Source organism: Chionomys nivalis, chromosome 2 (genome assembly GCF_950005125.1).
Source record: "Chionomys nivalis chromosome 2, mChiNiv1.1, whole genome shotgun sequence".
Taxonomy (NCBI): domain Eukaryota; kingdom Metazoa; phylum Chordata; class Mammalia; order Rodentia; family Cricetidae; genus Chionomys; species Chionomys nivalis.
Genome location: NC_080087.1, coordinates 92,249,774 through 92,272,202, shown reverse-complemented (window position 1 = coordinate 92,272,202; position 22,429 = coordinate 92,249,774). Strand labels below are relative to the sequence as shown.

Genomic DNA, 22,429 nt, shown 5'->3' with positions numbered 1-22,429 from the left:
GAAAAGGAAAGACTGTGCACACAATTCAAAATTAAGGCAATGTTCCAGAATCATACATCACTTATTTAATCAGGATTTAATTATTTCACTAAATGAGGAACAAAATGGAAAAGATGGAGATAGAGTGCTTCTGGCAATACTACTGCAGTAGCATTGAAGACCAACTTGGGAAAGCTGCTTTCCACTCGAAAGAATCTGCCTCTGAGTGGTGACAGGCACTGTCTCATCCCTTAAGATCTGGTGTCGTTGGGATGGCCAATCATTTGGTCAAGGAAGGCAAGGTCAAGGACAACCCCTCAGGAAGGCAAGTTCACCATAAGTCATGTTGAAGAAATTGGAGGAACGATTAACCCTACGAGATAATGTAATAATCCCAAAGACTCAAGGAAAAAAAACACTGACCCAAGCCATCATGACCAAATTAATTCAAGCAATTAATTAAAGCAACCTTTTTTTATTTGTGTACACAGGCTGTCTTCCCCAAAGGTGAAGTTCAAGAGGTCAGCACCATGATGTGAGATGTGAAAAAAGATAAATCCTTATAACTCGGAGGTAGAAGGTTTCCAAATGGGGAATTTGGTGTGCAAAGTAGGTGGGAGCAGAACATAAGCGTACCAAAAGTTAGTCATAACAACCTCCTAAAGCAAAAACATGATCGCAAGGTGGTCACAACAAGGTAGTCAGAACATAAGCACACCAAAAGTTAGTCATAACAACCTCCTAAAGCAAAGACATGATTTCAAGGTGGTCACAACAAGGTAGTCAGAACAGCAGGTAGTAATAGAAATCTTCTGAAATGAAGGTAGGGTAGTAAGATGTGCAATATTATATACATTCTTCCATGCGATTGTATTATATTTTTAATATAGTCTTTATATGGCCATTATTGTTATATAGAAATATGATTGGTTTCTTAAGTCCTATTAATTTGCTGCATATACTAACGTATGTGTTATGTCATCTCATTGGGACTATCTACATAATAATATGGTCTACAATACAAAATATTTTTGTCTTCTTTCTCAACCTTTTATTTATGCCTCCTAGTTTTCTGCAATAGTGTTGTTTCTCCTCGAGTCTTTGGGATTAACAATCTACATCTAAACTCTGATCTGTTTCCATATTTTCCATTATAAACACATATCCATAAAGAGCAGTTTGACAAACACAACGCATCATCTTTTTAAACATCATTGTAATCTCACCATGCCAACACAACATGTAATGCTTTTCTTCTATTCAGAAATTAGGTCTTTGCTTGAGCAGTCTCTGGTATGCTTTCTGACCTGCCGCCTTTTACCTCTGAAGCTTTCAGAAAGCTCCAAGACTAGGGTGATGTAGGTGAGTCTTCTTTCGATGTGTTGCTTTCATTGGTTAATTAATAAAGAAACTGCTTGGCCTGATAGGTCAGAACATAGGTGGGTAGAGTAGACAGAACAGAATTCTGGGAGGAAGAAGGCAGTGAGGTAGACGCTATAGCTCTCCTCTCCAAGATAGACGCAGGTTAAGATCCTTCCCGGTAATCCACCACCTCGTGGTGCTACGCAGATTATTAGAAATGGGTTAATCAAGATGTGAGAGTTAGCCAGTAAGAGGCTAGAGCAAATGGGCCAAGCAGTGTTAAAAGAATACAGTTTCCATGTAATTATTTTGAGTAAAGCTAGCCTGTGGTTGGGAGCCAGGCGGCGGGAAGCAGCCCGCTGCTCCTCACTACACTAGGATCATGGGGATAAAATATAGCCATCTCCCCAAAGCTGCCTAATGGTGGGTAGATGCTGGAAGAGTCCCGCATAGCCAAAGCTGTAAAATACACAGTTTGCTCAGTCAATTCCACTTGTTTTCTAGACATGCTGCATGCACTGTAATCTTAAGGAAATCTTTCTAACCTTTCCTTTTTTGTGACTTAAACCTAATTTATTTGCAATAAAACCACCAGTTATTCTTAAATATATTTTTATAATAAATTTTTCCCAGGTAAACTGCAGCTATTACAAACACTGGAAGCATTGGATGAAGAGCTTTATAAAGCATAACCCATATGATGGTGACTCTGTTGAGTCACTCTAGAACCACAGTCTGCTGACAAGATTACTCATCTCAAACCGAAAGATCAAGGTTATTTCTCAGAAGTTTTAAATAAAGGACATAGCATTAAAAATCCCTGAAAGAAGGGGCTAGAGAGACAGTTCAGTGGCTGAGCTTATGTTACTCATGTAGAGGAGTTGGGTTCAGTTCCCATCACCTACATGGAAGCTCACAACTAGAGTCTACACACACACACACACATATGCACACACACACACATATGCAGGCACACACGTATGTACAAGCAAAAGACCCATATACTTAAAATAAAAGTGAATAAATCTTTTCTTTTTAACCCTTAAAAATCTATCTATGCATACTTAGAAGAACAGCATGACGATTTTTAACTAATTATATTCTTACACAGTTAGTGAAATTCTGTTTTCTCTAACTATTTCAGCTCGGCTGTCAACAGCACTTCACCGGCCCCTCTGCAAAGATATTACGTTATCCTCGGATATGCCAGTGCCCTGGCTGCTCCCGAGGCAGACAGCACCGTCGTTTCCTACTGCTTGCGTTCAGAACGATTAAAACACTTTCTCAAATTAAAAACGTACCTTCACCAGCTTTATTTCAACGGAATATAAAAATCCCTTCATGAATGCATCACAACAGAGTCGATATAGAACTGATTCCGCCAGGAAAAACAGGGCAGGCAGCTGATCGTAATCGAAAGGAACGTGGTCCAAGGAGGCGTGGAGCATGTTTAAAGCTTCTGGAACGTCAACAACGTGGAATTTTGTCACGGAAAAGTTAATCGTGCCTTCCTGTTCCTTATACTTACATCTTACAATTCATTTTTTGTCCTTCAGATTCTGGGATTCTGCAGCCCCATAAATGCTTAACACCCTTCCCAAGGAGAGACATCCCAAACCTCAATAGTCCTAGTGACTACGCCAATCAACAGAACCCAGAAGAAATGACAGTGGGTGATTTCCAAGGCCAAATCCCCAAAAGAAAGACAGCCTCTACCTAATCCTCCACCCCCGCCCCTTCCCCACCTTTCTCTTCCCCTCTCTGCCTTTCCCCTTCTCGCAGACACCCATGAGGCTGCTGGCGGTGGTAGACCACAAGACCGACCTCCCTCCCACAAAATCTGGTAAACGTCCAACAGAGGTGGCAGTGCCGGAATGAGGGACCATAAAAATAAGCTAAGTGAGCTCTCGGGCAGCATTACAAATCCCCATTTACATGGGAAATATCCTCTGACCTTAGCAGTTAACATCCCCAAGCTCATTTTAGAAGGCGTACACATAACATTTAGTTTAACGACAGAAGGAATTGTATCCCCTTAAAAGGAATGCTACTTAATTTCCTTTTTAGATTGGGTAGAGGCTGCTCGAAAGGAGCCGTATAAGTGAGAAGTAAAAAATGAAAAGGTTATGAGCAACACTTTCTGTTCTAAAGCAGAAAGAAATAAAGCCAAGTCAATGCCATTTGATTTATGTTTCATAAGTCAGAATATAAAGTGCAAAACCTCCTTTATCTAGGCGCCAGGTATTGGTGGACTTATTCAAAGACAGTGTACAGTGACTTTTAAATGAATTGCCAATTTTAGGGGAAAGATATAAAGACTATACTGAGGAAGAGCTTTTAAAAGCCATTTTGTAATTTTAAAGTTTAATTGTCAAAGTTGTAAGTTCAGAATTCCGAGGAACTTTCATAATGACACGTCATGAGATATTCTGATGGAGAATTTACAAAGCATGCTTCAAATTTACTAAAAAAATTACTTCAGATTCTCAAATCATCTCCTTGTGGCTCTACAAACACTTGGGGAGCATCCGCAACTGGCTCGGCACACGCACATACCATCCTGGATCTCCCCTTTGCACTGAGCCAGGTAGATGACCTCTGCCCACGCAGTCGGAAGGTGCACGTGCTTCCCGGTGCCCAGCGTCTTGAGACCCAACTTTCTCTGTGATGGAAAAGCAAATGAAGAAAACAATAAATGGAAATGTGGTATTTTTTTGTTGGTTTGCTTTTTTGCCTCTTTTTTATACTCTGAAAGCCATTTTTCCACACCAATATCATGTGACTGCAATTAGAGAAAATTTTATAATTTTCTCTTAAGGAGAACCTCCTCATCAAAACTATTTGATTAAAAACTTTACATTTAATTGACATTATTATTTTAGCTCTGCCTACTTGCAGTCAAAGGTAGCTGTCTCTACCCACATCCTTACTTTTTCCTTTAATATTACACAAAATTACCTAACATTTACCAACTGCAAAACAACGTTTACTTGCGGAGAAACCATGAAACTGACCCTTACCTTACACCTGAGAAGGAGTCTTCTAGCTTGTTCCAGCAGTTCTTCCTGCTCTACTGGATTCCGTGTGTGGTTGAATTTCAGTATGAACTCTTCGGTGATTGAAAATGACGGCCTGTGCGGAAAAGCAATAATTATAGCTGTTGTTTTCAAATTTTAATTAATCATCCTCTAGTGGGTAAGCTGTTCTAGGAAAAGTACCTTACCTTTTTTAATTATAATGTTTCACAGACAAACAAGATCAGTAACATCAAAGATCCCCAAGCACATCACCCAGATTTACTGAGAAACAAATTCTCATTTTCGAAGGCATTTGTCTTGTGAAAAAAAAAAATTCCTGAAATGGTTGCCGGCAATCTTTTGGATGTTTCCTTCACAGGTAAAATCGAGCACAGTTTCAGTTATGCTGAAGGTTGATTTATCTCCTCACATCAATCAGTGCTGGTCCCATTTAAGCGAACTCTGTATTCCCTCCATGTGGGTTCATTACAACTGTGGCTCCAGGGAAGTGTGAAGGGAGAATAGGTACATGGAACAAAAGCAGCTGGAGTAACCACGGTGACGGTGCATGAGGGAGAAGCCATTACAGGGCTTCTTCAAGAGAGTGGCAGGCCTTAGGGCCCTTCCCAAGGCTGCTCTTGTGATCAGCTGAGAGCTGGAGAGGAGGAAGTGGGGCACATCTACAGTGATAGTCACCCATGTGGTTAGACAAGAGATAATGATGGTGCCGACCAGGACCGCAGTGATGGAAGGAAAGAGAACAGATTAGATAACGTAACCACTTAACTTTGGGCTGACCAAAGAGTTATCCACTAGGCTTAAGAAAGGAGTCGTGATTAAACTGTCTCACTGAAAGGACAGAACTGCTCCTTACTGAAGGGATGAAATCTGCTAGGGGTACATATGTGACCTAAGGGTAGAGAATAAGTTCAGGATAGGACAAGTGTTGAGATGACGGCAGTCAGACAAATGGAGATCGGAGAGTAAGCATCTGGATATAGAAACTTCAGTTACAGGATGAAGATTCAAATCAGATGCGTCTATTGTACATTGTCAATACACATCAACGTGGCGGGATATTGGTTTACACGGCGTGAAGACGTGTTTTGCCTCACCTGCCTAAGATACCTTCTGAGTGGTTTAATAAAAAGCTGGGTAGGAGAGAGTAGGCGGGACTTCCGGGCAGAGAGCGGAACTGAGGGTTAGAATCTGGCTCTGCAGGATTTCGCCAGGGAGATGCGGGACATACAGAGTGGAGGACAGGTAAAGAGTCACAGGGCAGGATGCAGATGACTTAGTAACAGGGTAATTTAAGTTATAAAAGCTAATGGGAGCAAGCCTAAAGCTAAAGGCAAGCTTTTGTAATTAAGTCTCCGTGTTTTTATGTGGGTGCCAGTGAGCCAGAGAAAGCCTGACAAGAAAGACCTACTCCGTGTCAATAACTAGGCTCATACAGAAAGATAAGAATTGTTTTAAAGAGAAGTAGGAGGGAAAAGTTGAGGTCGTGTAAAAGACAATGAGTGCAGCACTGATGAACTCTGGGGAACTAAAGGAGGCTGTGAGTGATACTGAGTGGAACTATTTCCTTTCCTACCCAGCCTGTGAATCTAGTTATAGGAGAAACCATATCATATACTAGATGTTGGTTCAGAGAACATATTGTCTTCTGGAAAGCCCTGTTCCAGCCCTCTGGGCTACTGTCACTTGATTGGTACTGGAATTATTGTTCTGTCCGGCTAGCTGCTTCGGGATGGTGGAGAATGTAGTAAGATGAATGAGGCTATGATTGGGGACCCTCAGTCGCACTTTTCTGGCTGTGAACTGACTTCCTTGGTCAGAAGCAATACTGTGTGGACTACCCTAATGGTAGATAAGGCATTCTCTAAGTCCTTGGATGGTGGTCTCAGTAGAAGCATTAGTATAGTGAAAATGGCCATTCAAACAAAAGCAATCTACAGGCTCAATGCAATTCTAACATAGTTCTTCAAGATATTGGAAAAAAACTATCTCAACTTCATATAAAAATACAAAAAAGTATAGCTAAAACAATCTTGAATAATAAAAGAATTGCTGGAGGTATCACCATCCCTAATCTCAAATCACACTACAGAAGATTGCACTCCACCTTCAAAAAACTTATATTAGACAGAATGGCTGGGCATAGAAGAGTACAAATAGATCCATACTTATCACCTTGCACAAAACTCAACTTCAAATGGATTGAGGACTTCAACATAAAACTAGATATTCTGAACCTGATAGAAGTGAAAGTGAGGAATAGCCTTGAACTCACTGGCACAGGAAAGAACTTCCTGAACAGATCACCAAAAGCACAAGTGCTAACACCAACAATTAATAACTGGGACCTCATGAAGCTGACAAGCTTCTGCATGGGAAAAGACATTATTATTCAGGCAAAGCAGCAGATCACAGAATGAGAAAAGATCCTAACTAATTACACCTCCAATAGACAGTTACCTAAAATATACAAAGAGCTAAAACACATAATATCGGTTAAACAAATAACCCAGTTTTCAAAGGGGAGTACAAAACTAAGAAAGTTCTCAGACTATGAAATACAAATAGCTGACAAACAAAGAAACTGTCAACATCCTTAGCCTTTAAGGAAATGTAAATTAAAACTTCTGTGAGATTTCCTCTTACCCCAGTCAGAATGGTCAAAATAAAAAATAAACAATCTTTTAAAAAATGAGAGCTAACACTAGTGTTGATGTAGGAAAAGAGAAACACTTATCATAAGTGATGAGAGTCCCAACTGTATAGCCATGGTGGAAATCAGTGTAGCAATTCAATGGATCTACCTCAAGATCCAACTACACCACTCTTGAACATATACCCAAAGGACTTTACATCCAACTACAGAGATACTTCTTCATCCATGTTCACTGACGATCTTTTCATAATAGCCAGTAATTGGAAGCAGCAGAGATATTAAGAAAAGCGCTATCCTTTGCTGCTAACCTATTTTCTACAGATAGATTCAGGGCAAGGAAGAGTCATTGTGTGCAGTTGTGTATTGACTAGTGATTCCACCAAGCTCCAGTAGGTAATTTCAATCAAATCGTCAAAGAAATGACCCCACTGACAGCAAATGAGTCACACAACAAACGCAGAAACCATGAATCTGGGAAAAGGACAGGGTGGAGTTTGTAGGGATGAGAGGGAATAAGAGAAGGCTTTGCGGGCAGAGAAACCAGAATGCATTATATACATGTAAGAAATGGCCGGGCGATGGTGGTGCACGCCTTTAATCCCAGCACTCGGGAGGCAGAGGCAGGCGGATCTCTGGGAGTTCGAGACCAACCTGGTCTACAGAGCTAGTTCCAGGACAGGCTCCAAAGCCACAGAGAAACCCTGTCTCGAAAAACCAAAAAAATAAAAAAATAAAAAAAATTATCAAGAACTATTTAATCATCAAAAAGAAAGAAAAAGAAAAAAGTCTGGCAAGCACTGTTACTGAAAGCACCATGTGCCGGAGTCACAGAACATGGAGAAACCAAGCTGCTGCTCGCCAGCAAGTGTTAGCCCTCTTGGTGAGCTTTCACGGTGCTGGCAGGTGCACTGCAGGCTCCTGGAGAGGAGAGCTCGCCACGACTCTTACCCAACTCTGAACCCATCGAGCTGTAACCATGATGGGCTGGCAAGACACGCCCACTGGTGCAAGAGTTGCGTGGACATCACGGAAGAAGTCAACCACTTCCTGATCAGATTTAGTCACTAATCCGTAAGATAAAAACCAGATATTACACTATCGTTGAGTCAAGGGCCTGTATCTAGACAGGCCATAGGACCCAGGGGCGATGCTACAACCCATCAAGGTGCAGGGAATAAATGATTGCAGAATGTTCAACCCTTAATGAAACATCTGTATCACAACCCTCCCAAAGGCTCAGGGATCACTGTGTAAGAGGGGGTCGAGGGAGTGGGTGACTGCAGGGGAACAATGTTTTCTGGACAGAGCAAGACAGTTAAACAGATGGGCTCACAATGATAGAGACAAGAAGACCTGTGCAAACTCACGCCACACCAAATCCCAGCTCAGAGAAGAGTAGGCGGGCTAACCAGGGTGGCTGCTGGAAGAGGGAAAGTCAGGAGGTTTCTCTCAGAGTGCAGCCCCTGGCAGGCTGAGTGTGCTCCAGCAGAAGACCACAGAGCCAAGGATAGGTGGGTAGCACCAACGGGATCTAATGAGTCTGAAGAAAGGGAGAGAGCACAAAGTTGGGTGGGTGGTGAGAAGGACTGGTCCTGGGGGGTTAGAGGAGGGTGATAATGATCGAAGCACATTGTATGAAATTCTCAAAGAGCTAATAAAAAATGAGAACAAATAAAATATGGATGCTCTGATAAATAAACCAATCCTTTTTTTTTAAAAAAAAAAAAAAGGAGGGGAATATACAAACTAAATATTTACACACTCTTTGCAGATATGTTTGTCTTAATGTAAGTTTTTTCACTGCTATACTGAATGTGGACACACATTAAATTTTCCTGTGTATACACGATTATGTTTTTCCTTTACTGTTTAAGAATTTTCTCTTAGACAGAAGGTAGCCTGGAATCTTGGGAGATGTATAGATTGTGAGGTAGTGTTAGAATTTTATTTCTGATGTGATCGGAAGGGAGTACGGAGTTTAAATTAGAGCACGAAAAGATGACATTTGCGTGCCTAAAAAGAACGCTGAGGCTGCTGTTCAGAGAACAAGTGGGTGAGTGTAGAAACAGGGACCAGTGGGAGGCTGGGCACGATGACAGGAATTGGATGAGACCGACTCGAAGGGACAAGTGATGACAGCAGCAGAGACAAAGAGAATGTCCTTGGAAATATGTAATTACAAAGCCCCAGGAACTCATCTAAGGTCTAGCTGTAAGACCACAGAAATATGCTCGTTGTTTTAATATTGATGCAGCTATCTAATATTCATGGCTGTAGCTTGAGTTTCTCTATATTGTTATGTATGTATGTATGTGTATGTTATTAATATATATTATCCATTGTCATTAATTAAATATAGATTAACATATATAAATTTGCCTAATGAACATCTGGTATTTACTTTGTATATGCTGATTAAAATATACAGAGTGTACATTGTATTATAAAAAGAAAAAGAAGGCTTAAATATCACACTGAAGTACATATGTTTCAAAGTTAAAAAAAAAAACAATATTTAAAACAAGCGGCAACTCAGCCAGGCGGTGGTGGTGCACGCCTTTAATCCCAGCACTCAGGAGGCAGAGGCAGGAAGATCTCTGTGAATGAATTTGAGGACAGCCTGGCCTACAGAGAGAGTTTCAAGACAGCCAGGGCTACACAACACAGTGAAACCCTGTCTCAAAAAAACCAAAAAATTAATTAGTTAGTCAATGTATTAATTAAATAAATAAATAAGTTGCACCTCAAGATCCTGGGGCTCTTTTTGTAGTATCAGTCAGAATCATCTGTAGAAGCTTGAAACATATACATCTTCATAATAAAACAATATTAATGAACTTGAAAAGATTTCCCTCATACCAAACATGGGCACCCCCACGTATACCTATAAGCATACTATCCAGGGTTTTAAATATAAATTTAAATTTTATTTTCTGAAATTAAATATGTTACCTTGACTTCCTCATAAACTCAGAGATGCATTTCTTTCTAAAGCAAAAGAAAGTCCTGGGATTAAAATAACAGCTAAGCCGGGCGGTGGTGGCGCACACCTTTAATCCCAGCACTTGGGAGGCAGAGGCAGGCGGATCTCTGTGAGTTTGAGGCCAACCTGGTCTAGAAGAGCTAGTTCCAGGACAGGAACCAAAAAAGCTACGGAGAAATCCTGTCTCGAAAATCAAAATAAATTAATTAATTAAATAAAATAACAGCTAATTCAAATTCATGTGCTTAGAACATCTTATAAACAATTTTATTTTTGTTCATTTTTTTCAGTGCAGGTTGTGGCCTGTAATGCTCCATTGGGAATATGCAGTTAATAATTTCTTACTTTCAGTACAGATATTGAATGCCCTAATTGATCTCCCACAGATCATGTTAATAAATATTAAACAGGTGATAAATACAGCTATTTTTAACTATTTCTTTCCCATTGAAAATAGAACAAATTAACCCTTCTACTAGTAATATATATGCATATAATATATAATAAGCCACAGGAGGAATGGTAAAAGATTAGTGCAGGCATTTAAAAAATAAAATACAATTTAGCTTCCTACATCCCAATTTCTTCAAAATATCGAAGGATTTCACAAAGATAAACCCAATCTATTCCAGGAATGAAACGTACAATCTTGTTTAACAGGCAGCCCACAAAGATCATCGTTTAAATTTTACATAGAAAGCAAACACACTAAAGTCTCCTGGTTGCATGGATACCTAATCCAAGCTGACTATTTATATCAACAGCAATTCAGTTCATTCATAAGAACGTAATGAAGATTATGCTAGCTCCAAGGAGAGCTAGCTGAAGAATGAGAACCGGCGTCGGGAAGCTGGCAGTCTGGGAAAGAAATATGGTGCTTGATATGCTCTAACTGTTCTGTCGCTGGACGAGACACCATGACCGTGGCAACTCTTATAAGAAAAAGCATTCATTTGAGAGCTTGTTTACAGTGTCAGAGGGCTAGACTCCGTGACCGTCATGGCAGGGAATGTGGCGGCAGGCCAGCAGGCATGGTGCTGACCCACAGGCGCATGACAGAAGGTTAACAGAGAACAGTGTGAGCTTTTGAAATCTAAAGCGCACCCCCAGCGACACCCCTCCTCCCACGGGGCTACACCTAACCCTTCACAAAATAATTCTACCAACTAGGGACCAAGCACTCAGATCTGCGCACCGGTGCGGGCCGATAGCATTCGAACCACCATACGCACATTTTGCTTAACGAGACGAGACATACTAGGAAAAACTAGTGAAATGCCATGAGAATTTACCACCCTCTGGTGACCCACTATAGGTGAGCTGCAATTTCCCATCTATTGAAACGGAGACCGTCTGTCTCAGGAATTTAAAACGCAGTAGCCCAGAACACCTGCCTGTTTGCTGGCATAAACCTGGTGCTGGGTAAGTTATAAACATGACTATTTTCCGTCGACAATTCAGGAAAAGCCTGGTGCTTGAACTTGCACATCCACGGTAGGACGGGATCTGGAGGACTGAAGAGCGGACACTGTCCACTCCCAACCCTTTCTCTGTTACTCTCCGGTTCAGAGTCACACAGCGCAGAGGGATTGGGCAGAAGCCAACGAAAGCCATGCGAAATCAAGCTAAAATCTAGAAAGCTAAACCCAAAAGGCTTGAGAACTAATGGGGGAAAGGAGATTGTGAGCTGGGCACGCAGATGGGCTCAAGGTTTTTAGCCTGCGTGGGATGAGAACACCATGAGAAGCAGACAGGAAGAACTTAGGCAGGTTATTTATACTACTCAAGATGTGCCTGTTTGTTTTGTTCCTATGAGACAGCCATACATTATATTCATGAGGCAGGCATTGAAAAGGAGATAAAACCCGCAAGTAAAAATTTAATTTCCCCTCTGCGTCAGTGATAGTTAAAGCCAAGACGTTTCGAGTAGAAAATTCCTAAGAGGAAAACAAAAGCCAAGAGGAGATGTGTGAATGAATCCAAGAGAGGAAAAAAAAATAGGATAAAAATGACAAAAAGCTATCTAGGAGACTAACAAGTAGGATTCAAGGCATATGTAAGTTGACAGAGAAAACTGATATTCAAAATGCCTGCTGACTGGTGTTCCATATTTGGCCCATATGTCTGCACGTCCTGAGGCAAGAACTAGGCTAAAATACAGTAAGTAGCCTTTGGACCTGCAACATAACAACCTCTGCACAGAACTGGAATTCTAGTCAGTCCATCGTCTATGAAGATACAGCTTCTTCAAAAAATATCAAATGGAAAAAAAGAAAGCATATTAACAAATGGAGCTGGCATAACTAAATATCAACATGTAGAATGAAAATAGACCCATATCTATCACCATACACAAAATTCAAGTCCAAATGGATCAATGACCTTAACATAAAGCCAGCCACACTGAACCTCATAGAAGAGAAAGTGGGAAGTACACTTGAATGCATTGGCACAGGAGTCCACTTCCTAAATATAACCCCAGAAGTCAGACACTGAGAGAAACAATTAATAAATGGGACCTCCTGAAACTGAAAAGCTTCTGTAAAGCAAAGGACACAGTCAACAAGATAAAATGACAGCCTGCAGAATGGGAAAAGATCTTCACTAACCCCACATCAGAAAGACATCTGATCTCCAAAATACACAAAGAACTCAAGAAATTGGTCACCAAAATAACACAAAATCCAATAAAAAAAAATGGAATACAGATCTAAACAGAGAACTCTCAACAGAGGAATCCAAAATGGCTGAAAGACACTTACGGAAATGTTCAACATCCTTAGTCATCAGAGAAATACAAATCAAAACAATTCGAAGATTCTATCTTACACCTTTAAGAATGGCCAAGATCAAAAACACTGATGACAACCTATGCTGGAGAGGTTCTGGGGAAAAGGGAACACTTCTACATTGCTGGTGGGAATGCAAGCTGGTACAGCCTCTTTGGATGTCAGTGTGGCGATTTCTCAAAAATTAGAAAATAACCTTCCTTAAGACCCAGTAATACCACTTTTGGGTATATATCCAAAGGATGTTCAATCGTGCCACAAGGACATATGCTCAACTATGTTCATAGCAGCTTTGTTTGTCATAGCCAGAACCTGGAAACAATCTAAATGCCCCTCGATTGAAGAATGGATAAGGAAAATGTGGTACATTTACACAATGGAGTACTACACAGCAGAAAAAAAAATAACAGCTTGAATTTTGAAGGCAAATGGATAGAGCTAGAAAACATTATTTTGAGTGAGGTAACCCAGACACAGAAAGACAATTATCACATGTACTCACTCATAGGTGGTTTTTAAACATAAAGCAAAGAAAACCAGCCCACAAACCACAATCCCTGAGAACTTGGACAACAATGAGGACACTAAGAGAGACTTACATAGATCTAATTTACATGGGAAGATCTATCTGATTTACATGGGGACCTTGGAGGAGGGTTGAAGCAGGGAGGGGAGAGGGAGGGAGGGGAGCAAAGAAAAATGTAATGATGTCTGATGTCAAAATGCTCTTCAGATCTTCAGCTCTTTTTCAGCTTTTGTGGACTACAACACACTTCTTACTCTTGGATTGTTTCCACTCCTTATTAGTAGCTCTTCTTTGCAGGTATTCTACAACTCTGGCATCTCCAGCATCTTGGGGTTGCAATCCAGGCTTCACCTTCACAGCTTCACACAATGGCCCCTCTAGGCCTCCATTCAGGGACACCCCTGACACAAGCCTGGCCTCAGCAGCTTCTCTCAGTCAAGGAAGCTCTGCTGCTTGTTGGGGCTGGAGCATGGCCACTTGTTCAATTACATCTTTATCAGCTTTCTAGTTTTCATGGTTTCCTTCACTAACTTTGGCTGCTCTGGAACTTGTTCTGTAGACCAAGCTGGTCAGTGATCCACCAATCTCTGCCTCCCCAGTGCTGAGATTAAATGTGTGTACCATCACACCTGGCTCTAAGGTTTTCTTTAATTCCTTTTTACAAAATGGAAAGTCAGCTGGGTGGGACCTTGCCCTGAGGTCAGCATTCCCCTTATTCCATTTCTTAATCTGCTTATCTCCTTGAATACAAGACTTTGTTCAATTCTACTTCATGGTATCTCTTTTTTTACTCACATTGTACATTTTGGAAATTTGGAGATGCCACGTAGCTGCCAAAGAAGAAAGATGCCAGAAACTTACCTGTAGGCCACAACCTCGTGGTGACATAAATGAATAGAAATGGGTTGATTTAAGATTTAAGAGCTAGGTAGAAATACACCTAAGCCATTGGCCAAGCAGTATTGTAATTAATAAAGTTTCTATGTGATTATTTGGTTTTGAGGAACCAGGAAACTAAGGAACAGTCTCTGTTTACAAAGCGGTGCCCACCATCTGGGGCATGGATCCACATAAGACCTAAAAATGCCTAGCAACACTTAAAAAATGGGGGAGGGCTTCTAGACCCACAAAAACAGGAGTCAATTGGAGCTTCTTGGTAGCCGCATATTTTCAGATAGGCTCTGTCTGCTGGTGGCAAGCAGAGGTGTGGTTCCTTTAAGAGAAGGCTTCGTGACTCAGCATTAGCAGCAAAAACTGCATGGTTTGTGCTGGCAGCATGAATGGCTCTGGCTCTTTCGGGAGATCCTGCTACAGAGCAGTAAGTGTTCGTGAGCAGAGTGCTACAAGTTCTTAATGGCAACATAGGCCTGCTACATCCCTGGAGCTGGGGTGGTGAGCATGGCTTGCAAAGGAGGTGAGCATACCTCTGCCATGTTGGATGGGGCCAGAACCAACAGGCAAAGTTGCAGCATTAGTCATAGCCACACCTGACAAGCATTTTTTTAATGCTCCTGATCAGAAAATGATTATAGTTATGCAATAAAGACAGATTCAGACAAAAATAATGAATCACAGAGTGTTTTTAAAATGTATGTAGGCTTAAAAAATAAGTATAGACAATCATAAAAAGAAGCAACTAATTTTAAAAAATAAAGCAAAGTCATTAAGGAGACAGTAAAGATAATATAAAAGCGTACTGACAGACATAGATTAAAGGAATAAAGATAATAAATATGAAAAACAGATAGAGAAAAAAGCTACATAAAAATAGAAAATACACAGAGTCAGATTATGTATATTATTGTGTTTTCTTTGAATTTCTTGACTGCAGAAAGATATTTGATTCTGGGCACTGCCAAATTAAACTGATATATATATATATATATATATATATATATATATATATATATATATTAAAGGCATCTTGACTTCAAAATTTGAGTCTAAGGATATGTTACTTTGGAAAAGAGATTCTGCTTTTGTTTCCACAGAGGATGGGAACTTGTGAATTCCTTCTAGGCTAATGTGGTTTTATGGAACAAGACCCCCATAAAGGTCTCCATAAATTCTAAAAATACTTCACCCATCAAACATCAGAAAGGAGTTTGGAAAAACTGTGCCCAAATTTCCAAAATAATTGTTTATAAATGTTTGTTTTCATTTAAAGGGGGTTAACTAGAAATGGTTAATAGTCACACTAAATCTCTTTCTAAAATGGCAGGGGGGAATATGATATGGAAATGAATACTTTACATTGGTATGGACTTTGGTTCATTGATACAAATTTAAAGTCAATTTTGTTATATGTATATTTCTACTCTTGTTTAAGGTATTATGTTTATATAGCCCATTGAAAATGTAATGTATAATTAAAATTACGTATTAATAGCTAGCCATCTATAATAGTCAAACTTATAGTCATGATTGTTAGGTTTTCTAGATATACAGATAGATAAATATTCTTCAAACCTTTCAAAGACCTATAGAATATGGCATTTAAAATGTTTTAAGAACTTAGACTTTTCTCAACAATGAGACATGCCTGTTCCGGCAGCATCAATTACTTCAAGAGGAAGATGGGCATCAAAGAGGCACCTTATGGAGTTTACTAGCCATTTGGGCAAGAAACTGCTCTTGCCTGGACTTTTTGATGATTTGTTGTGTGAACTGGATATTCAGGACCCACAGAAAAGTGACTGCTGAACTTTCGTAAAGGTAAGATAGTCTGACAGACTTTTTCATGAAGCAGGAACCCTGAAAGACCATCTCTGGGAAGAAGAAACTTTAAACATGGAGACCATGCTCAGTCTGTATAGCATGAGACTCTTAATCTCAGGGTCATGGGTTCATGTACCACATTGGGCACCAAATGTAGCTGGAGACTTTCCCTCTGTCCTGTCTGGTTTCACTGAACTGTCCTCACCAGTCCTCACAGCCACTCATAAAATAATCATTTGGAGGTTTAATATTAATTATAATTGTTTGACCAATGGCTCAGGTTTCTTACTGGCTAACTCTATATATAAATTAACCCATTTCTAATAATCTGCACATCACTATGTGCCCCATGGCTTACCGGCAATGCTCTGGCGTCTTAATCCTCTAGCAGCTGCTGGTTCCCCCACACACACACTCCCTGTTTCTTTGTTTGGATTTCCCACCTAGCTATATTCTATACCCTGCCACAGGCCAAAGCAGCTTCTGTATTAACCAATGGTAATAATACGTATTCACAACACACAGAGGGGCATCCCACATCAACAATGGGGGCGATTACATGCAAACTACCTCAGACAGCAATTTCAAATTAGTTAACATTGCTTCTCCTAGAAATCAAAAGTGCCCACAGGATGAGAGAGGTCTGCCCCTTGCTGCAGCCATGATGCATGTAGGTGCAGCAGGATCTCTGGGACAGATTAATTAACTTGCAGAGGATAAATAAGTAGTCGAGTCAGTGATATGGGGTACACAGCAGTGTGAACACAGCGCTCCCCTGAATTGGTCAAGCTTGACTCACTGATCTTGGCCTGGACTTCTGAGGTCAGACACTGGAAATACCTTCTGTCACACTTGACTTGTGTGAGTGACTGCATCATCTTCACACTGTGCATGTCCAACGGGCTTTACAGTACGAAACCAGAACAAGAAGGACTCACCTTTAATATCACTTGTGATCTGATATGGTCTCTAATTCCACTTTGACATGTCTTTAGATTTTAAATTCACAATGCAGTCTTAGTAAACACTTTGACAGTGTAGGTCCTCCAACTTAATAGCTACTAGTAAATGGAATTCTAAGCCAACATGGGAAGAAAAGGTTGTTAATACAAACTGAATTTCGAGCAAAAGACATTTAGAAGAATATTCAGAATGCTTTCCTTTCCAAATGTTTGCTCTTGAATTTACAAACTTTCTCTTCTGAGTTTAGTAACAGTACAGGACTCTCAAGGTTGTTCTTCTGAAGCACAGTTTAAAACACCCAAACTTCTGAAGTTTAATACCATCTATCCTCAAATGTTACTATTGATCTCAAAGAGATTTAGTTAAATGGGTAACTGTATTTGAATTCATTAACTGTATTTAAATAACAAAGACAAACTTTGCTTGAAATATTTTGCTTAAGAAAGGATGGACCTTCAGGGAAAGGTAGAGGAATCAGGGATAGGGAAGGAATTGAGGGGAGGAAATGGGGAGTACATGTATAAATAATAATATATTTAATTCAACAAGAAAAGACACCCATGTATTTCGTCCTTTTCATTTCTCCCATATTTCACTGAAAGCAAAATGACAAAACTGACAGATTCATACGTGAATGAATTTCCAAAACTACTGATACACATATCCACAGGACAGAGAACCCAGAAATATCTTCGTGTGCTTACATGATGATTTTTCACAAAGATACCGAGAACATATATTGAAGAAATGACAGATTCTCCATAAACAGCACTGGGAAAACTGGACACCCATATGCCAAAGATAAAAGTTGACTGCAAACACAGAACTAAAATCAAAATAGATCAAAGAACTAAATGCAGTACTTTGTGAGATACTGGGAGAAAATACGGAGGAAATGCTGGTATTCACAAAGACTTTTTGGATGACATCTCCAAAACACAGACAACAAAAGCAATAGAGATGAAATGATTACAAATTGACACAACAAAGGAAAGAATTAGAAGCTGGAAAAAGAGCCAAAAGACAGGGATAAGATATTTGCAAAAGAGACATTTGATCAGGGCAGATATGTGCAGTGTGTAAGGAACACAAACAGCTCAACAATAGTAAAACTAGGCAACAACAAGATGGAGAGATGATCTGGATATTTATTCATTTTTTAAGAAAGAAAGAAACATAAATAGCCAACAAATTTGAAGAAACAATTCTTAGCATCACTAATAATCAGGGAAATAGAAATCCCAACAATAATAATATGCCACTTTACCCTGACAGGATGGGAATGTTTGTACGCAAAAAATAACAGTGAAGTATGAAGAAAAGTAAACTGTTTTCACTGTGGGTAAAAGTAGAAACTGGAATAGTCATTATAGAAATAGTGTCAATATTCTTAGAAACAAAGAAACAAGAGAGAACTTAGCCAAAAATAGAACTATTGGATAACCCAGCAGTTCCAGAAGCCAAAGGAAGCCACACTTTAGAATAAATGAATAAAGAAAATGTAATATAAGCACACAGTGGAATGTTAGTTTGCCATAAAATGAATAAAATCCTGTCATTTTCAGCAACACGATGTCACTAAGGGACATTGTGCTAATTGGAGTAATATTTTATACTTTATAAATTTATATACTTTATAAATACACTTTGGAGTATATTTTCAGTTATATGTAGAAGCTAACATAGTTTGTCTCCTTGAATACGAGAGTGATCATCAAGTCTATAATGGGGGAAAGGAAGGGAATAGAGAAAGATAATATCAGGTACCAATCAACACAGAGATAGGAATAAATTCTAGAGCATTACATGATAGTAAGGTAAGTATAGCTTTAAAAATTATGTACCTCAGAAATATCATGAAGGATTCAAGGGCTACCTGCACAAAGAAATGATGAGTGTTCAGATTTGAACATTATATGTGCTTCACAAGTATAAAACTATCACAATATGTAATGTGTATAAAGTATCAATTAAAGCAAAATTTGAATATTAAATACGTGTGACTTTTCCATCGCGCATGAGGTAATCTGATACCACAAGGAACTATCTGATGAAATCAGGAATATCACTTCTCAGAAATAAACTCACAGAAGCATAATAGAAATAACATCCAAGGAGAAAATGCAATAAGACAAGGAGCTTTCTCATTTTCTTTCTATCAGAAGGCATTATGCTGGAGAACACTAAAATTTAGAGCATTCAAGTAGAAAATTAGGTGTTAGGAATGGGGGATAAGTCAGAGTATACTATTTGTCGGGAATGCATATAAACATCTCTTTTCTATATATTTGAATGTGTAAGAACCCAGGAAAAAAAATGGCTGTAAGAGGTAAATATTCTCTACTAATTCAGCTGGTTCAAAGCCCAAAAGTGGATGTCTTGTTCTGTCAAGTAATCAGTAAGTCGTCTGGAAAGAGAAGAAAGACAAACTGGGACTGTAAAGCATTGCTAGTAGCTTCGTTACAGAGACACTAATGTTGCAAACAACCTAGAAACACATTTGCAAAGGCGGGAGTTCAACTGATAGAAAGTGGCAAAACTGTTGTACTCAAGACAAACATTTATTTTTCCGATAGAAGACCCAAGCTATGCCATCTAGGTCAGAGTGTCTGTGCAGGAGGTCCACACTTTGTTTTCTTGCCACTTTGCTGTCCTCAACACACATCTTCCATTCTGTGAAGGCTCAAGGCATCTGCTCTAGCTGCTGCAGTCACATCCTAATTCCCACTTAAAGGAAGCAACAAAATTAAGTGATAACAAAACTTCTCCTAACATGGCACTTCCAGGCATCGCATCCACAGTCACGTTAACAGCAAGGAGATCTGAGAGATGCGTGCTTTAACGCTTCACTGCGTATCCTGCGAAAAATTCTATTAATGTGAGCAAATGGGAAAACGGATCTAGATGAGGAGCCATTAGCATAAGTTGAGTAGGAGATCCTGCCAGTTGTCACCAGCATGATCCGTTCTCAGATTATCGTTTTTGCTATGTAAGGCTAATTTCCAATTGTATCACCATCAAAGTAAACGTGAGACCATGGAGGGAAAGCATATACTCCATTACCCTAGCACGCTTCTGTGATCTTGACGATGGCAGTTTGGAAAGAGTGAAAGGGGAAAACTGGGACACAATGTGCTTGCTTCTACAGCTGAAAAGTTGAATGATTTTCTGAATGTGTTGGGGATATGGATTAGTGAGAAGATGAGACTACAAGAGAGTACCTCAGATCTGGAGAAAAGCTAAAGAATAGCCATTTCAAAGTGTATCCAATAGGTAGAATTGGTATTGCGCACTTATTGATACCTTACGTTATCTGAAGGTAATTCTGGTCACCAATAAACTAGACATGCATGAGATATATAATAACAAGTTAGTGAGATACATATTAAGTTAGAAACATGCAGTTTTTTGTGAACCTCCTTTAAATATCACAAAATACATTTATTTTTTTCTTACAACTATTTCCAATATATTCTGTTGTTATATGCACTTCATTTATTTGGCCATTCCTATATTAAGCACTGGGAAACTTGCACTTTTAAATGTAATCATATTCATACAAATGACTTTTTTTTCTGCTGGCTGGGTTTCTAAGAGTAAAAAAAATTACTAAGTCAGCATCACTCGGGCCTACTGTTTCCGTTTCCAATAGATACACGGATCATTTTTTACTTACTTATCTGATGTATTAGTACAATATTGACTATATCACTATGAGGTTTTGATAGATAATAACTTTTCCTGCCTCCCCTCATTTTTATACAGATTAGTATGATTTTAGAACAAAACCAGAACCACAACAACTGAAAAAATTAAATAAACATAGGAAAAAGTCACTTCTTGTGATTGTAAAGTCTGAGCAACAGCTCTCTTTCCTAGACTGCACTTGCATTCACTTCAGAAACATCCCAATAATTTTAAAATGGGAAAATTCTATTCTGTCTCAATTTAAAAGCAAAAGACTAAAAGTAACTAAAACAGCCATTATTAAAAGTTTTTGCTCATGCATTTCATGAATCTGGTAGCAATTTAAATTATATGAAAATATAGAAAATATTTATTTCAAATAAAATATGTATAATTCATAACTTTTTGCAATATATGCTAACTTAATACATGAAACTAATGGGAAAATATTAATCTTTCACGTTTTTATCTCCAGTTACAAAGCTGTGGGTTTTTTATAATTTCACAATTTTTTAATTATTCTTTTCTCATCTATCACATCCTGACTGAAGTTTTCCCTCCCTCCTTTCTCCCAGTCCCTTCCCCATACCTCTTCCCCCAACACCCGTCCTTCTCCACTTCTTTTCAGAAAAAGGCAGGCCTCCAGGGGATATCGGCCAAACACGGCATTTCAAGATGTAATAATAATAATAATAATAAGTATCTCTCCATCTAATCTACATAGGAAGTAGAAAAAGACAAGATCTCCTGAGTAAACTGGAAGCATGGAGATCATGGGAGAGAGTAGAAAGGGAGTGGGGAGAAAGGAAGGGGAGCAGAGAAAAATATACAGCTCAATAAAAACAATAAAAAAATTTAAAAAAAAATAGGTACCTCCCAATGTATTAAGGATAGATGAGGCAGCCCAGTAGGAGGAAAAGAGTCCCAAAGGCAGGCGAAAGAGTCAGAGACAGCTCCTGCTCCCACTGTTAGAGGTCTCCCAAGACGACCAAGCTTCATGTTCATAGATATCACTCCTGACACTGCCTGGAGCATCAGGAACCAGAGACTGATGGCCCAGAGACCTGGGATAGAACCAAACAGACCAGAAAAGAAAAAAACGGGGGGCAAATTTCACAGTTTTTTAAACTTTCAAAATTATCTATAATGAATTAGAGCCCCAACATAAAATAGCATAAAATCTCAAACTTACCTTGATTTCTGACCCTTCTTTCTGTTTGCACTTTGAGAATTAGATTTCAAGAGTTCTTCATGATAAGTGGAAGATATTACTCCAAACTTATTGGCCACAGGAGACTTGTGAACCGGCATAGTTACAGATCAGAAACCTGGAGAAAAATTGCAAATTCTCAATTAAAATACAATATAATACAAATTAACAAATCATGTGCAAAACTTATACAATATATCAAGAAGGAAACCAGGCATACTGGGGGATGGTTTTTTTTTTGTTTGTTTGTTTTGGTTTTTTTTGGTTTTTTTTGTTTTTATTTTTTTTTTTGTTTTGTTTTTCGAGACAGGGTTTCTCTGTTGCTTTGGAGGTTGTCCTGGAACTAGCTCTTATAGACCAGGCTGGCCTCAAACTCACAGAGATTTGCCTGCCTCTGCCTTCCAAGTGCTGGGATTAAAGGCGTGTGCCACCATCGCCCGGCTGGGGGATGATTTAAACTGACTTGTAGGAATCAAATCTAACATGCCCAAACCCAATGTTTTCTATTAAGTCACTATGCA

The 22,429-nt window shown here is 39.3% G+C and overlaps 1 protein-coding gene across 3 annotated transcripts in view; it reads right to left on the bottom strand.

Annotated features, from left to right (window-relative positions):
- The window catches only part of Tmem232 (transmembrane protein 232), a 232,494-nt gene extending 210,485 nt beyond the window's left edge, over positions 1 to 22,009 (bottom strand). For 2 of the 3 annotated variants that reach the window (XM_057762323.1, XM_057762326.1), the window contains exons 1-4: positions 21,891 to 22,009; positions 4,362 to 4,473; positions 3,898 to 4,003; positions 2,643 to 2,800 (exon numbers count right to left, since the gene is read on the bottom strand). In XM_057762323.1, coding sequence (XP_057618306.1) covers positions 2,643 to 2,800; positions 3,898 to 4,003; positions 4,362 to 4,473; positions 21,891 to 22,009 — 495 coding nt within the window. The remainder of the gene's footprint in view (positions 1 to 2,642; positions 2,801 to 3,897; positions 4,004 to 4,361; positions 4,474 to 21,890) is intronic. The other variant, XM_057762324.1, reaches the window with a different exon arrangement.
- Positions 22,010 to 22,429: the final 420 nt, after the last annotated feature.